This window comes from Sparus aurata, chromosome 17, assembly GCF_900880675.1.
Source record: "Sparus aurata chromosome 17, fSpaAur1.1, whole genome shotgun sequence".
Classification (NCBI taxonomy): domain Eukaryota; kingdom Metazoa; phylum Chordata; class Actinopteri; order Spariformes; family Sparidae; genus Sparus; species Sparus aurata.
This window is the reverse complement of record NC_044203.1, coordinates 9,082,614-9,100,474: the sequence shown is the minus strand read 5'-3', so window position 1 is coordinate 9,100,474 and position 17,861 is coordinate 9,082,614. Positions and strand designations below refer to the sequence as shown.

Below are 17,861 nucleotides of genomic sequence, written 5' to 3'. Positions count from 1 at the left end.
TCTTGAACTCTGAGGGTGTGTGTGGACCTTCAAGCTCATACGGTCAGCGCAAAGGCTAGTGGGGGCTTGTTGCTGTGTGATTTGTGTGCTTGGCTGTTGCCATGAGTGTCAGCACAGACAATCGGCCTTCGTCTGGACCACAGAGGGACATTTCATGTCTAGGACTGTGTGCTTGTGTGTGTGCATGCATGCGTTCTCTCAGTTCTCATAGTCTCCTCTCTGTAGGAGACAAGAAATCTGAGTGCCAACATTACATCACCTCAATGAAGTGTCACTTAAACATCATATAACATGATACTGTACAGTAAATGAAAAAAACAGAGTTAAATTAAGGATGAATGCAGGACAGTACATTGTCTCACTGACCACATATTGAGTTTATATAATGTGTTACAGGGTGCTACAGTACTCCTGAGGTAAAGCAGTTACTTTTATTAACAGGAACAAAAGTTTAAAATGGAATTTGCATTAATACGTGGTAGACATGGAACTGAAAAATGAGACTAAACCAGAACACGACTGATTGTTGAAGAAAAGCTGTTTTAAAACTATGTATGAATCTAATGCATTTTGATTTTTTTTTTCACCTTTCTCCTTTCCCAGAATCGCGTCCCCTGTCCATCCCAATGAAGGTGATGCCTGACACCACAGCAGAGGAGTCATGGACAACCTCAGAGGAGAGGATGAAAGAGCTAATCGCCCATGCCTGGGATGCTGTTAAACGCCTTACTCTACAGGTGCTGAATTGTACTCTCTACCATTATTGTTGCACTTGTGTATAGAAGCATGGATATAAGATACCCATGTCCTCTACTGGGCTGAATTTCAACTTCAGTCCTTTGATGTTGTTAATAAGTCAACGATATGCAAGACTGCATTTAGTCCTGTTGGGGGTATGATAATATAATGTACTGAAGTGATTTTGGCCATATCACCCACTCCAACACACGGGCTAGCTAAGGATACAATAATATTTCAGGAACTAAAACACACATGGTCTATTCCAACTGTTGAGATTTGGAGGCACCTATTCATTTTTGCTTTCACCGACAAAAAAACCCCAAAACATCAAGTCCAGATGATGATGATGATGTATTTTCCTGCTTGGGCCACTTCAGGATGGATTAGTGTATGTGGTCAGATGTGTCCCCAACTACCTCAGCAAATGGTTTGAGTGATCGGTTCACAATGCGCCTCGGTGGTCATTAACACTTGTTTAGTCCTGTCCTTGTGATCAAATCGCCAAAGACACATTTTAAAAACAAATTTAAACAAGGTCTAAATGTCTTGGCCTCTTATTATGTACCGATCTTCAACTTTGGGGTTCAAGCAACAGCATGGGTACCAACTTATTGCTCTTTGACTTGACTTTAAACAGAAGTTATTGACACGTCCAAGAGCAGCTATACACAGTCTCATATCTACTTTGGGGACCATAAACCCCTCTCCCTGTCCTCCTCTCTCTCTCCTTTGTTATTTTAAAGCACTGAGGTTTAGCTTAGCCCGGCGCAGCTTAAGCTCTCTCTGTGGTTGTGGCCATGTGGCTTCCAGGGACCTCTGTTAGCTGTTAGCCCATTAGCCTGTTCTACATACGGATACATACGTAACGTCTCATGTGCCTTTGAGGCGGACTGACTTTCTGGTTGACTGGCTGGCTTGGTGGATGTCCCTGTCCGTCTGTTTAAGTGTCTAACTGGATAGTTAAGTGCTCCCATTGTGTGGCTGCTCACTGCATCTTGACTGCACCAGTTAGCAGAGCCCACATCACAACCAGCTCCATCTGAAGTGCATCAGGAAGTGCTGACAACTCCCTGACAGGGCTCCAATTGATGCAGGAACGGGACGTCATGGTGTATGCACATGTGTGTGTGTCTACGCACATAGTGCTCAAGTGGTACGTTACTGATTGGGGCATATGGACGTCTTTTGTGTTGTCTAGTGTGTTAGGTTCATTTATTACTGCTGGTCCTCAGTGTGCAAACATTACTGTGAAGATGGTGACCACATTTACCCAGAGTATTAATTTTGTATTTTTGTTATCTAAATATCCTGGTTTTTGGTTTGGCCCCAGTAAACATCCGAACTGTGTTAAAATACATCAGTTAGGTTCATGTTCTCATGATGAGAGACCTGATCAGAATGTCTTAGATATCCTACAGATCACTGCACCATGGAAGTAGTCTTTTACTGTTGGTTTTTTCTGTCGGCACATAGTCAGATTCAGACTAGTGATGTCAACAGAATATCATCTCACAGATCATAACTTCACTGGATTCTATTGTTCTAACTTTTGTGCCATCACAGAAGTTTTATCTCAACAAGTTTGTTCATGGCAGCAGAGAAGAGCAGGTAAACTAAATCATTCTTTCATTGGAATATGGCTCATAGGCACATTTCTGTGTGAATTTAAACAATACCCAGTAATGCAGAAGTCCAACAACAATTTTTAATTCGTCTTAATTCTTGTTGCTAGGACCACACAAACTGGTGTCAGTCAAACATGAAAGAAAGCATGACGCATGTTAATTAAAATAATGCTCCAAAGCCCAGGTCCCATGTCAGCCCGTTGAGCTGTTTACAGTTCTTCCACAAAAGTTAACTCAACCCTCTAATAGTTTGCTGAGCCCGTCATTGCCTCCACTTTTCTCTGTCCCCTTCGGCTGTGCGACTGGGACCACACCACATACTACAGCAGTAATTAGGAAACAGTCTGTCCTGTTGACATGGGAGTGGAAGCGGACCAAACCGAAAGACCCGACAGCTGGTACCCCAGGCCTTGGATATCCCCAAACTTAAACCACTCCATTTATTTTAGTGTGGTGTAAACAGAATACCTAATGGTTCTCACTTCTGCTGCACATGTGCCCAATTTGGCATGTGGGGCTTTCTCGTTTTTTGTTTTTTTTTTTACAGTAGAGCGACGACTACGAGGAAAGGTGGGGGAACGAGTTTGGGGGAGAGAATGCTACAAAAGTATTTATTATTCTACGGCTGCTGAGACCACTTAAGGCTGTTTAAACAGAATAGGGACACGTGATAGCTGGAGATTGTGTAAATTGGTTTTAAAAAATCTTAGTTCTGGTCTCACATGCAGTCATGATGCTTTGTCACTGTGTCATACGTTCTTTGCTACAAATTTGCAGGAGGCAATGGAGGTACAGGTCTTTCAGAGATGCTAGACTGTGGGCTCATTTCAATAGGAGTAGGTAAGAAAATAATGATTATGGAGAAAGGAAACGTTGCGGTAACATGAGGTTCTTATTTTCATCTTACTGTCATTTGTTCCACTGGTGTCTGCAGTTCTCAAATAGCAAAGGACAATGGGAATTAAACTTTATTTTTTTATTTTAGTATCACACGTTTGGATCGCGCAGTGAAGTTGTTCAAGATCATCCCTTATCTTACCTCAAGGAACAGCTTAGCCTCAAAAATCTGTGCAAGCAATTCTGTCCCACTGCACTCGGCATTTCATTACAGTGTGACCCTATACTTTAATATAGCTTATGTAATGTCTTAGACACATATCCCACTCAAAGTCTAAAACCAGAATAACAGCTGGAAAAAGCAGAACATGCACTGTTTCTATTTGTAGCTTTCTGCTCCAAAGTCATTCTTTACACCATACTTGTCTTTTTCAATGACAGATACAGTTAGCATTGATTCCTGGTGATGTCCCGTCATGCATGGTTAGGGCACAGATTATTATCTGAATCCATGAGTGTCATGCTCTATCTGTAGCTGAGTGCTGCAACCAAACCCCAGAAATGATTCAGAGCCATGGTTCCTCTATGAATTGAAATCCAGTACATTCCTTTCTATTTCAGTATGTAAGACCCTCTTCTCCTGTTACCCCAATATGAATGATCAGCGATATTCACCCTGCAACAAAAACAGCCATAACATTATTTGTAATCCACCCAAAGCCATCAAAGAACTTCATTTAGTCTCCTCAAGAAGCTGTCGATGATAAAGAAGGACAAGCAACTAATGTTGAAAACAGACTAGGCGGCTGGCTCAAAGAGAAATGGCTCAGTTTACACATAAAGCTGTGTGAATCACTGCTTGGACATAAAGGGCTTCCCACAGTTTTAAACAGTAGTTGATTCATTTTGACATCCACAGGAATAATGAACTGAGGCCTTGAACCGTGGTGACATCCGTAACTTCCGTTCTGTTTCATCCTTCCTGACTGCCAGAGCCAGTGCCTATCACTGGATGACTTGTGACAACAGTGTCACAAGAAATCCCAAGTACCTACCGAATAAGGGATGAAACAAATAAAGGCAAATGCTCCCACGCCAACTTGTGCGCGTGTTAGTCTTAAGATAAAGTCTGGTCAGGCCGATTAATGATGGACTGCTATCTAAAGGAAGCACTATTCAGATAGTAAGATGCGCCTACGCAGGCCAGTTCACAACGCACAATTTTATGATTAGAGAGGCTGTTGTTTTAACATTTCAGTGCACGCAGTAATGTCACTGTAACACATCTTGGACATTCAAGTAGCAAGATTAAAGCTGAGGAAATAAACTCAGGCTTTATCAGCAAGGGGTCACGCTAAACTATTTTGCTCTATGAACCTGGACTGTGTGTGTGTGTCATCTGTTGACATGAAGAAAAAGACAGAACATAGATTAACAAGAAAGTCTAGGCAATCCTGAGTTTTTAATTTTCAATGAAGAAAGGAGAGATGCATATATATTTTTTCTGCTGTTGGAAGATCACTGCAGGTAGTGCCATTAATAGCCTGAGTGAGAGCGCTTTGCTAACTGTGAGCAATCTGCAACCCCAACCGATGTGATTACGAGACTTCACGCAACAAGCTCTCAGTGAACTTAATGTCAGATGATGCAACTCAGTGCTACTACAGCAGTTCAACTGCATAATCGAGATGGTCATAAGGGAATGATCAGGCTAATGACACCGGTAGTTATACCTGGTCAAGGGTCATTTGATGTCATAGGTGATTTTGTTGATATAAATACTTAAAATGATATATCGAGTGATAAGATCACTGCGCATGTTCATGAGTGTTCTTCTCTGGTATTTGCTGATATAGCCTCGATCACCACCTACTGGCACGACATGCTTCTTTTGAGTTTTTATGTTCTCGTGTGTAGGAAGATACTTGTAAAAACAAAAGTCATGTTGACAGGGTTTTCGTTTGAAACAGAGGTGGAAAACATACATTTAGAAAATATCTTTATGTGAGGAAAAGGCCTGAGAGACAGACAGATGTGGATGTGGTAGAAAAGACATTGACAAAGATTGAAAGAGCCAAATTCTTTGTCATACCATTGCAACAGCCATGGTGAGATCAGAGGGACATACCATCCAAACTGAGCCCCTTAGGCCCAAGATGGTGTCTCCTTGGCATTACGTACAGCACAGATCATCTGTGTCATGCCCACAATGAGGGAAAGAGAGAGCGTGTGTGATTTCCCAGTGGAGGAAGCTAAGTTTTTGGTCATGCAGGGCTATAACATGTGTAGGTGGTGTTATTTTAGTAGTCGCTTCACATTAGGGCTGATGGGCCGTGCTGCAGTTGTCACCCTGGCCAGAGTAGCCTGGCACATCTTATGATGGCCACCTGCCCTCCGCCTTAGCATTTTGAACTTTTACTTCCTTCTCTCACTCCAGCTCATTGTGTTACTCTCTGCATGCAGTCCAACTACTACTAAACTCCTCAGTTTGCCTCCCGTGTCCTCACCTTTTGTGTCCTTCTCTATCCCCTGGGTTTCTGTCCCGGCTTATTTCCTGCCTCTGTCAGCCCCCATACCCTTACCCCTTTCCATCCTGTCATCTCCCCTTCTCGCCTTCCGGTTCTCCCAGAGGACACCCATGTTCTCTCTGGGCCCTGATAATAATTGCAAGTGATCAGGTAGGTGATTCTATTTCAGGAATTCTGCAATAATTCCTTCTATTTAACACATTAATGTGTTCAGCGCTGGCAAAGAAGAACGTTGCTACCAAAACTGAAATGGGATCTGCTGAAACAGAGAGACCGTTGCCATGGAAAAATGAAGTAACACTGCTCCCTGCAGCTGCCATGCATTAATGAGTAGGATATTTTTGAGAGAGAGAGAAAGAGGAGAAAATTCAGTGAAGTAGAAAAGATAAAGTGTTGGAAAGGAGATGGATGTTGAGATGCGAGGAGGGAGGAGAAAAAATGGGCAGAAGGGGAGTTTGAAGGGAAGGAGGAAGGGGAGAGAAAGAGATAGAAAGGAGGATTATGTATCCTGTATGTTTGGTGCGGCTCAGATCGAGCTTGCCAGATGGTTTCCATGAACAGGATCTGACCCCCGGCTGGAGCGCCTTTTGCAGGCACATTACTTCATCCTCTGCCCCCCCCTTCTCTATCCTATCATCCCTCCACTCAACACCTCATCCTCCCTGTCTGTCAGATCCAACCAGTTTCCAAATGATTTGCAAATACAAGTTCAATTTTGTGCCACTTGAAACACTGTGTTTCTTTGTGGATTGGGATAAGACATGGTAAACTTAACAAATGTGACAGTCATATCTCAAGCCCTGAGGATCTCTGATTTAAATTTTTCATTACTCTCTCTGACCTGTCTGCCTTTACTTGTTAACTGAATTTGGATCTCCACCGATATCAAACTCTGCCAATTGGTGCTGTTGTACGACTTAGCACTTGTTGTTCTAACTTTCATCTTTCTGTCCAGATTTTCTGTCTTTCAAGACTATAAGATCTCCAAACTAAGGACATCTTTAGTTATCCAACGGATGCTAGCTCACTCAGTTGCCAATTGACTCATGTTACGTTACAGCTGGTGTATCGTCCTGCCAAGCTCCTCATGTAAGTCTAACTCAGATAACTCTGGAAAACAAAAAAAAAATATGGGGACACAAAATATTGAGACCCTGCAGTGTTGCTACGTACCCTTCCTGCATCTCTTATTCATTAAAATATGAATGGAAATACACTATCAATGCATCCAAAGGACGCAGCATATTTTTTCCCCGATAATGCTACATTGTGAACAACAAATCCATGTTTGAAGAGTACCAAAAGAAACCCTTCTTAACATCTATGTCTTTGTGCATCATCTCAATAATCATGACATGCTACTTTCTGCTGCAATGAGGCCAATCCTGGATACAGATTTTATTTCAACAGCGTAATTCCTGCCAGGCTGCTGGCAACGCTGTCAGACCAGGGCTGACATTTTGGTGCAAATTGCAGCTTCTCTCATAAATTAACCACCATCCAATGAGCTTCCAAGCGTCAGTGTGCCAGCTAATATAAAAATATATTTAATGCTTAATAATGGTTCCCCTTATTTATAATTCCTCAGTGAAATGTTATCCTTGTGCATTTTTTACAACTTTTTTTGGTTGATCCTGTTTTTCTAACGCACGCTGACTCACAAATTTATAGACTTTCAGGCCTTCGATTGTTGACCCCCTTGACATTGTTCTGTTTTCAGATTTGGCATATTAGTTTTTTATTTGTTTAGTTTTTGAATGTATTTCGATATATGTGAAGTATAATTTTAATTATATAGCATCAAGTGTAAGTTTAACACTACAATCAGGCAGAAGTCACAAACATTATTGGGGACCCACTCAATTTCCCTGGGACCCATTCAGATTAACACCTGTCGGTACCGGGAATTCAACACATGGAAAACCTATTAACATCAATGAGCACTTATCTTTGTACAACTATTTAATTAGTTATTGATTAACATTGTGCCTTATTTTGTCTATGAGCTTAAATTATGCATTTTTACACAGTATTTATTGTGCATACCAATTATGATGATGGAATTTGGATCTGTAAGTGGATCCCTGACAATATCCGAAGAGTGAATTACATCACTATATAGACACCCTATACTGATAATGTATTGGATCGGTCCAAAGTTAGGATTAATTTATTATGATTAATCTCAGCGAAGAGTTCAAGCCAAGGATATGGCACATAACCTACCCACTAAGTAGGAAAGGCCCTTAAAACCCTAAAAGACACCTAAATGGGGACAATTCAGTAATTCAATTCAGCTGTAATTGCCCTTCTAAAGCAAAAGCTTGCCACAAACTCCACAGTATTTTGTCTCGCAGGTCCTCTGCATATTCATTAATATTCTTTTTCAAATATGTCATGCTTGTTTGACTTAAACAGTGGAAGACACATCCACATACACTGCCCGGACAAAAAAAGAGTCACACACTCTAATATTTTGTTGGACTGCCTTTAGCTTTGATAACTGCACACTTTCGCCATGGCATCAATAAGCTTATGCAATGTCACAACATTTATTGCCGTTCAGAGTTGCAATCATTTTATTGCCAAGATCTTGTATTGATCATGGGAGAGTCAGGCTGCTGCAGAAAGTCCTCTCCAGCATATCCCAAAGATTCTCAATGAGATACTCTTACTTTCACTATGAAACATAGCCGTTGGTTACACTGTTGATTTTTTACAATTTGATTTCACCAAACATTTAAGTGATCTCCGATCACGATCATACAAGATTTTTTTTCAACCACATTTCTTTCTCGAAGATGATGGTTCACCACTATCCTTCCAGGTTTTAATAATGCATTGGGCAGTTTTAACTCAATTGTAGTAATTTCAGCAAACTCCTTAGTTGCTTTCTTTGCTTGATGCCAATAATTTGCCCGTTGAATTTTCAACTCTTGTAGATCTGTGTTCTAGCATGCCTTGTTGCAAAACAAAACTTGTTTTTAATCAGGCTGAACCTGAGATAAAATCTAAGTGCTCGGCACACTGTTGTTTATCTCTAAGTGCTTGTATTAAAGCATGCAGTTCTTAGTTGTCTTATAGAAAGCCAGGTAGTGATTGGCTGTTGTGTGAACAGAAAGAGGGGCAATGCTAAGGGCAGGGCATAGGGTGTCTCTCATGTCATTGAGTTTCCACAATTATCTCCACACAAAGAGCAGTTTGGGAGGAAAGAAAGAAGGAAGAACAGAGATGGGGATACAGCAGAAGTAATGAACGAACATGAATTACAGAGTGAGAGAAAGGGAGTACATTCTCTCCGGATTCTCTCTGCTATCGCCTGATCTAAATCAAGGCCGCACAGTCTGACAGTAGATGTGTCATTAGCTGTTTACCGGGTGAGAACACTATGTTTGTGTGCATCTGTGTGCACATGCTGACGGGAGTGCTCATGTGCATGTGTGGCCAGAGTCCCATTCCATCATCTGCTGCTGTGTCAATACACTGATGACCTCACAGCTATTATAGACGCACACACATATTTGACCCTCTCACTGGACTGAACTGGAAAAGTGCTTACCAGGATTCTCTTGTGTCTGTAACCTCTTGAACCTCAGAGGCCCAGAGACCTGGAACTGATTTTCATTAGGATAAAAACTCACAGCAGCTACAATATCAGGATTGGAATGTTCTAAAAATTGTCAGGGAGAAATGATGGTGGGTTTCGCCCTGATCTTCTGGAAGTGTTTTGGAAAGCATGGTGGTGGTGAATCTGGTTAAATTGTTGGAGCATGCATCCGCCCTTTGTCTTGGGACAAGGAGGGAAGCTGTGCCAAACATAGGTCAAATCAGATCAGCTGAGGTTCAGAACAGACCAGTTTGGCCTACTTGATTCGGTCACACTGCGTAAATCAATAGTGGTGAAAATTTGCCAGAGTTAGCCAATAAAAGCTCTTTTCATCTGCAGGCCATCACCATCCCATCCAACTTGGCCAACTATTACATACTGCATAACATAATTGCAGCAACCTCAACTCACTTCAGCTGGCCCAGAGAAAAATTGTCTGGCCATGCCACTACTGTAGATAAACCAAGCCAAGCCTGTTTCTTACATCTGAACAAACTACAGTCCAGCCTGCTTACCATTAGTCTTTTTTATACGCGGGCTTTTGTCTAAACTCTCGGCTGCACCGTGAATTCGCATGACACACTGATCTTAAAACCCAGTCCATTCAAGTCAAAATTCACCCCTTTCCAAATTAACAGGTAGTCTCTCTCACCTAAACTAAGACACTCCATCCTTATTGACCTTTGGTGTGGCCACCCCCTGGACTCCATCTGTAGTGGCTCACCGTGCGGGGGTAGTGGAGGTGTGATTGTTTGAGATCAGGGGTGAGAGCAGCCGAGGCAGACCAGGCCAGCCACACTCCTAAGGCCACTGCTGGATCAATAAACGCGGCGATCAAAGTCGCAATTAACCCACCGCGCTAACACAAACAGCCGGGCCAGCAGAAACAAACAAAGCCTTCATGTCACCTAAAGCGTTTATTTTTGCAGATTTCCACCTCAGCTAGGGAGACCTCCAGCGCTTGTCAGCTTCTGTAAGCAGTGTTAGAAGAGAGGAATGCAGGGCCACAGGGATGGCTGGCTGCCTGGCCGTGCTGCTGTGCCAGGCCACGAGCTTATTGCTTGCGGTGGCATGTGGGTGAGACCTAGCCTATCTGTTGTCAGGAGGCATCATGCTTAGATGCCTTTCTCGTAGACATCAGAGGAGAGAGCTGCTTTCTGAGGTTGCAGGAAAAACTTAATTTGTGTATATCCATGAACCACAACACACATCTGCACAGTGTCATCTTCAGATACACACATTAATCACGTTAATTTACAGGGAGACACTATTTACACTGTTTTTTACTCTATTTACTATTACACTCACAATTCCAAATGTGTTTTTGGACAGAGCTGAATGCAGGAGGATGTGCAGAAGAAGGGGTAGCAGGAGGTTAACAGTGGGTGGGGTATCCAGAGGGAGGTGGGGGGGGGGGGGGGGGTTGTGCTCTGTGGACCTTCTGTTCATCTGACCGGCCACTTATGAAACACAGTGTCCCGTCTGGTGCAGGAACAGGAAGATTACATTTGGAGAGGTATCAGGTTTTTCAAAACAAAGGGATATGTTTTCCGTTTGCTGCCGATTTCTCCGCTGAGATTTTTCTGTTCCAGAGTTGCAAATGTTTTCACCCGGGATGCTGGGAGGGTGTTTCTAATTTCCTCTCCTCTATCTCTGGGTGATTTCCTGTGTGTCGTGGTTTGCTTATTGTGCGTGTTCAAGTGCGTGTGCAGTCGAGAAAATGAGGGAAAAATGTGTCAGGAGATACGTGCGTGAGTGTGCAAGTGTGTGTGTGTGTGTGTGTGTGTGTGTTTCACATGTTGTGGGGTCGCTCCACAGAGAGGTGATCTTGGCCCACAGGGTTTGCGCTGTGCTGTGCTGAGGTCTGTACAGAGTTGGAGCCTCCAAGTTTTTCTTCCCTGCAGTGATTTGAAAACAATGAGCCTAACAGCGGATCTGACCACAGCGCCACAGGACAAATTTCTGACACGAAGTTCACTGCCTGGGTCCAACTTAGATGACTGTGACAGAGATTGTGTTTAGCGCTGTCAGAATTATGCAGAAAGACAGCTGTGCTAAGAAGGCACTGCATATCATACCATCTTTACATAGTACAGCCATAATGTAAACTATTGTATGGGCTCAGTTAGGACAGGTAAGTCAAAAGAGGTATCTCTCTCATACCTTCTGTAGGTTTATGAACAGCACGTTAAACACATCAGATTTGATGTAAAGCACATCAACCGGAGCACTTAAAGACATCTTTTAAAACACTGTCCACAGTGTATAATCTGTGTTGTTTAGCTTTAATAGCTAATATTCCAGATCTCTCTTTCAGACAAGGCATATCTTTCTACCTCTCCTGCTATCTCTCAGTTCATTTCTGAAACATTTAACTGTACTTCTAAGAATGACTATCTAAGAATAATGTACTCTATGCTGAAGTTGCTATTCAGAGTAGACAGGCTGTCCTCCGTCTAACTCACCGTTCTGTCATTTACTGGCGAGGCACGGCGGATCCTAAGAGCCTCCTGTGGTTATATAGGCCATTTCCACATGGCCCCAGCCTTTTAAAGCCTAAGTGTGTTTGGCCCTCAGCTTCCTCTCTATTAGAAACTGCTCTGCTGGAACCAGATAAACCATCTTCACAAAGACTCAAGAGAGAAATGCTACAAAAGGCAGATCATACACATGCAGTGCTGCTCAGAAGAGGAGGAAGTAAGGGTGACTTTTTGGGGGTATCAAGACAGACAGATTTGAAACAGGGTGCACACATGTGGCTGGATTGTGAATGCTATCTGATGGCACAGGGAAGTGATCAGGAATTAAACTGAGAGGAACTTGCCGCAAAAAATGAAACAATCCCATAATTAGAACTCTGTGATGTGACGCCAGGCAGGGAGGAGAAGGAAGAAATAGACAAAGGACAAAAATGTGTCTTAAGGCATCTTACCATTTAATCACAGAACTGTCCAAATGGAAGTGTTTCAGTTTTTTTTAAATCATTCAAGCTTTTTTTTTTTTTTTTCCATCACTCTCTTTTCTAGTAGTATTTATTTACTCCTTACAGCATATTCTGGCTTCCTGATCCAGGATCTAGATTGAATTAGACTCCGAGTGATTGTAGATCAAAGTGTAAGAAGATCCTTGTTCATTTGGAGGCCTAAGAGGAAGGGATCAAGGCCTAAGTCTCAGGATAAGCAGTGGTCACCTTCTAAATAACCAGGCTGTCACTCAAAAACTACTTGCACTCCCATTCTCTTAGCCTGTGGGGCTTTTTATTGAAACCTTCGTTCTTTAGTGTGCACACTGAGAATAGTATATTATGCTACATGATAGAAATTCCTATATTATTTCTAGCTAGTCTCTTTCCGCTAATGGCTGTGTACTGTTAAATCTCTCACACTCATCTCTGATTGCGCCAGCCAGATAAATGTTTTTTTCTGCATACCGAGGATGTACTGATGAAAGGCAGCAATGGGCAAACTGCATCTCTATCAAAATTTAAGTACAAACACGCACTCAGTCCTTGCTCAGTGTCTGATTATGTGCCAAACAGCAGGATCCTCGCTACTCTCTATAAATCATATTGAAGGGGAGTCTCGTATCAGCCCAGCTTTTGGACGTCTTTTGTGGTGATTTCACCCTCAGGGCAAACACGGGAGGCAGAGGAGGAGGAGGAGGAGAAAATGAAACAGCAGCCAGCTCGTTGTGCTGAACTAATTCAACACCCAGCAGTAATGCACAGGGATATAACCTTATAACTTCAGCAGGGTTGCATAACAGAGTTCATTGCTGTTGCAGGTGCCATCCTTCAGAGGAAGTGGTAAGCACAGCGCCAAGCCTCAACAAGGATATTAAAAAGAGATGGAGGGAGGGTTTTTTCCCTCAGAGCAGCACTTGTTTGAAGGAAAAGAAGACGGGGGGTGTTAATTCAGGTGTCTTGGCTTAAGGCCATAGGGTTTTATTTATTTATTTATTGTTTTACTTTTTCATTCTGCAATTAATTACGGATGACTGCAGTTGGAAGGGGTGATATGATCTGTAATTGTGTGTGTGTGTGTGTGTTTTCAGGTTTCCATGTAATGTATGGAAACATGCAAGAACACATATGATTTATGTGTGTGTGCGCTTTTGTGAATGTGTAAGTATGTCATCTGAGCATGTTTTCACAGTTAAATCCCGGCACGTGCAGCCTCATAAGGAGTTGATTGGCTTCAGTCTTTTTTTCAACAGAGATTTCCTGGTCAAAATTGAGGAAAAAAAAAAGTGTTTCCGCTGTTTTTGAAGTATATTAATAGCGTGTGCTGCGAGTGTTACACCCTGGCCCTGAATACACACACAGACACACACTCACATTGTCCCTCCGTCTTTTTCCTGAATGAATCTGTTATTAGAGCTAGTGGGTAACTGAAGCGCAATCCCATGCGGCCGACGGTTAACTCTATTTGTTATGTTTAATGATTTAGTTTCACTTTGACAGGACATGATGTCATTGTACAAAAGGAATAAAGAATTGTGGCTTTTTGACTCCTCTTTTCCCCAGTGAACCCTTCATAATGACGTATATACCAATGAACACACCTGCCCTTCTTGAACTTCTAACAGTAGGCTTCAACTTGGATCCAAGTCTATATGGTTAAGCTCCAAAAAAACCCCTCCAGAACCCTGCACTGTATTTACTGTTTGTTGTACCTGAGTCATTTCCAAAGGCCGTCTATCTGTCATCTTTTGCTGCAGTTTTATTCCACATTACCCTAAACCCCACAGAGGGTGAAGTTGTGTAACAGATATTCCACACTGCAATTATACTTCTGGCTTTCAGATATTATTTGTGCCCATTTCTATTTTTAAATTCATTTCAGAACTTTCCTTTTGCTTCACTTGGAAAAGTTGCCTTTCCACGGGTCTACCCTAACAGAAAATAAATTTTCACTATCCTATTACGCATAGAAATTGAATTTAGTTTGCTGAGCCTTGTGAGTCTCACGCCGCAAATGTGACCCTTCGCCTCCCATGCATGTGAGAGATTGAACTGAGCTTTAGGTCAGCCTGGCATACCTGTTAGTTTCCTGTCCTGTCATAGGACATTGTGCATGCTTTTTTTCCTTTCACACACATATACCCATAAACATACACAAACCTGGCATGCCCATCATCTCACAGTTGGAGGACACTGTCAGAAAGGCTAACAGATTTCCGTGCTGTGTTTATTGGCATGTTGCAGAGCTGTTAAACACAATTGTGTGGAATACCAAATGTGACCCTGTACAACCTCAGGTGAACTTTTACACCTGAACATACTCTTACCTTCTGCTTTGACCTGTTAGCACATAGAACGCAGGGTTTTTTTTTTTGCATTGATGCAACCGTTTCATAATGCAGAACACAAACACTGGATCCATCTCCTCTCACCCCTCCTCTAGGGTTTTCTGTCCACCCCATGCTCCGATCACAACATCTCTACACAGACTTTCCACTGTGAATCAATGCATGGTCATGGTGAGAGACCTTGGACACTGACAACCATGCCTCAGCAGAGAGACAGTCAAAAGGACAGAGGCATGGGAGGGTTTGCTGATGGAAGGATATAGAGTTGGTCGGGGAGAAGAGCTGTCAATGGTTTTGGCAGTGGTCAAAGCAGTGATGCATATGGGACATTGTGACCTCAGACTATTTCTCTCTTTAGATTTGTCAGCACTGCTCAGCACTGCCAGTGCTCCCTCTCTCGCCTTTTGTTGGCCCTGCCGTCTTTGTTTGGATACTGTATGCCTGTCTTCTTGTGTTTGTGTGTGTGTGTGAGTCACAGCTCAAGTATGAGACCACAGGAGGGGGAGCCTTGGAGAGGTCTGCAAGGTTAACCAGGGTGACCTGCTAGCAGTAACCCAGAGAACAGCTAGATAGCCAGTGGGTCCTCATGGGGCTCACATTTCTAGAAGGTTCACATAGCGCAGAACCAGCAAGGACATTTACTTTTTCTGTCGTTATGTTGGACTAATGTTCTGGGTGCGTGTGAGCATGAATTGTTGCCAGAATGTTGAATTGTGACCAGTGATTTGAAGTGAGGGAGAAGGTTTCCATGGTCAGGACATCATGTCACTTTAAATCCATTCGGCTGGAAGGCATATTGTATGTTCCTGTTTCCTGCGTCTCATTTAGTGTTCACAGGAGACCAGAGAGTGTCAACATTGCAAAATGGGGTATTTTTAAAACATTTTTTTTTTTCTCATGAACAATAGTACTTATTTCAAGAACACATTTCTGGCACATTTATCCCGTTATTGTCTATCACTTGAGATCCAGATGCAGATTAAGGATTCCTAAACATTTTCTATTATTAAAATAACAAATGTAGATTGTGCAGCCTTGGCAGAGGCATGCTCTCTCTCTGACTCCGTCAACTTCTCGTTACTTTTGAACTTGTTTGTTTGCCATATTTGTCTTGGAACTTCAGCCAGTAAGAGTGTCGCCTCCTGGAGTAGATTAAGATCATCAAGTAGTTTGTTCATGGACTGTGTGCTTCCTCGGACCTTAGAACAATTTAAAGCAGACACTGACAAGATATTTGTCAAACATTACAGTTATCCATCTGCATGGTATTTCATCATACCACTTCTCTGTCTGTTTTGTCCTTTCTTACTTCTTCTAATGACAGTTCCATAGTCAGATATTTATCTGCGACTGCATCCTCTGGTCCCACGTACAAAAACTACCTACTTCATTGTTGTTCTAATCTACCCAGCTGACCTAAACTCTCTCATTCAAAAGTAAAGCAGTGTTACTTTATTCACTGCCCTTTCCTTCAGACAGACTCTTGCACTGTTGCCATTGTGAATTGGAACATGTTTGTTTCTATGTTTTTTGTGGCTTTTATTAGCGGGGGGGGGAGGGTTACTAAAGATTAGTTTTGTATCACCCAGATTTAGAACTGACAGGCCATTTTCTTTTCCATTACATACTTAGGCCCTTTGAAGTATTTTCAACCTCTTTTGCTATAGTGTAAACATGTAGAAACAGTGGTCGCTACGCCCATTGAGTGCCGTTCAATTGTTCAACTTTTTCCTCTCCTGTCATCTGTGAGATGTTATCTGATTATTGTCAGTATTTTTCACTGTGTGATGTGGCAAGTCTTTAGCTACCATACACTTGACATCATCTTTGGTTTTGTGTTGCCATGGGGAGCAACAGCAAAGCATTTAAAGTCAAAGCATTCAACATTAAGGGGTATTGCATTATGTTTTATTTTACGCACTCACACTAGTAAATATGGTGGGCACTTATACAGTAGGTGCCCACTTCTATTTGCCCTGTTGTGGACCAAGAAAGATTTCTAGATACATTCTCTTGTTACACAACCTACTCTACCGAAAATAATCATCTTGTCCTTTCTCAAACTCTGCTAAAATATTTGTTCTCTACTGTTAGTCTTAAAATGATTGGCCAATAATCAAACTCTTGATGGAAACACTTGATGGGAAATAATCGATGGCAATTTGATGATGCCTTCATTATTCTAGCAATTTATTAAACACATGAACATACAGTGCAAGCATTTCCCGGGTACATTTTCCTAAATCGGATTAGTGCTTGTGTTTTATTTCTGTTTCATATCAATATTATTTGATTACTTTGTTTATTTAGATGGTTGTTGAGCCAAGCAGTTAGTATAAAGACTTAACTCTGACATGCTAAAAAACAATAATTGATATTCCAGTATGGGTAGAAGACGCCATTAATAAATACTCAATAAGTGACTGCCATTTCTCCTGGGTTTTCCTTTCTGTGACCTTATGGTCTTCATGCTGACACACCCAGTTATTGAGTAAGGGCCATTAACAGTGCCATTGCTCCAAAAAAGAATTGGTGGTTGAGGAATAGCCTGAGCAGAAGAAGAAATAATGTGTAATAATGTGAAGTATGACTAAACCAAGATGTCCAGCAGGAGAGCATTAGCCTCAGGCAGTGAGCTCAAGGTGCAGACCAGAGTCAAAGTGTTAAACCCAGCGGTTTCCGTGTGTCTGCCTGCTTTACAGCTTAACCCTGTTAAGATCTGCAGCAGACCAGGCAGTGTCAATGGATTTTCTTCCTGCGTGTCGGCTCTTAAAAAAGGCCAAAGACTTATGTGTCAGTGTGCAGAAGTGTTCCAATTTCAAACCCCCCTTTGAAGAGTAATCAAAAGAGGAAGCAGCGTGAGATGAATTTGTAACCATATCTATCCCGCTTTCTCCTTCTTTCTTTCTTTTTCTCTACTTCCCCCTTCTGTCTCTTAGTCTTTCTCTAAGTTTCTGCTGCTCCTGCTCTCTCATCAAAGCTGGGATAACTGGCCTCCATACACATGTCTTTCAGAGGCACTCGAACATTTGCGTTTGCAATATAAGCACAGGTTGTGCGAGTGGACATGCAAAATTCTCTTTCTATGCGTTTGTGCGGTACACTGAACATATTACTGTTTAATAGCGCCCAGTCATCAAGCAGAGCAGCTCCCTGACCGACAAACACACACATTCACACAGATTATCTTGGCAGCACCTGCTGTCTGCCCCC

At 42.2% G+C, this 17,861-nt stretch overlaps 1 protein-coding gene across 4 annotated transcripts in view; it reads left to right on the top strand.

The window, feature by feature from the left end:
* Positions 1–17,861, top strand: part of vps13b (vacuolar protein sorting 13 homolog B) — a 329,852-nt gene that overhangs the window by 146,874 nt on the left and 165,117 nt on the right. For all 4 annotated transcript variants that reach the window (XM_030393719.1, XM_030393722.1, XM_030393718.1 and 1 more), the window contains exon 22: positions 604–737. In XM_030393719.1, the coding sequence (XP_030249579.1) occupies positions 604–737 (134 nt within the window). The remainder of the gene's footprint in view (positions 1–603; positions 738–17,861) is intronic.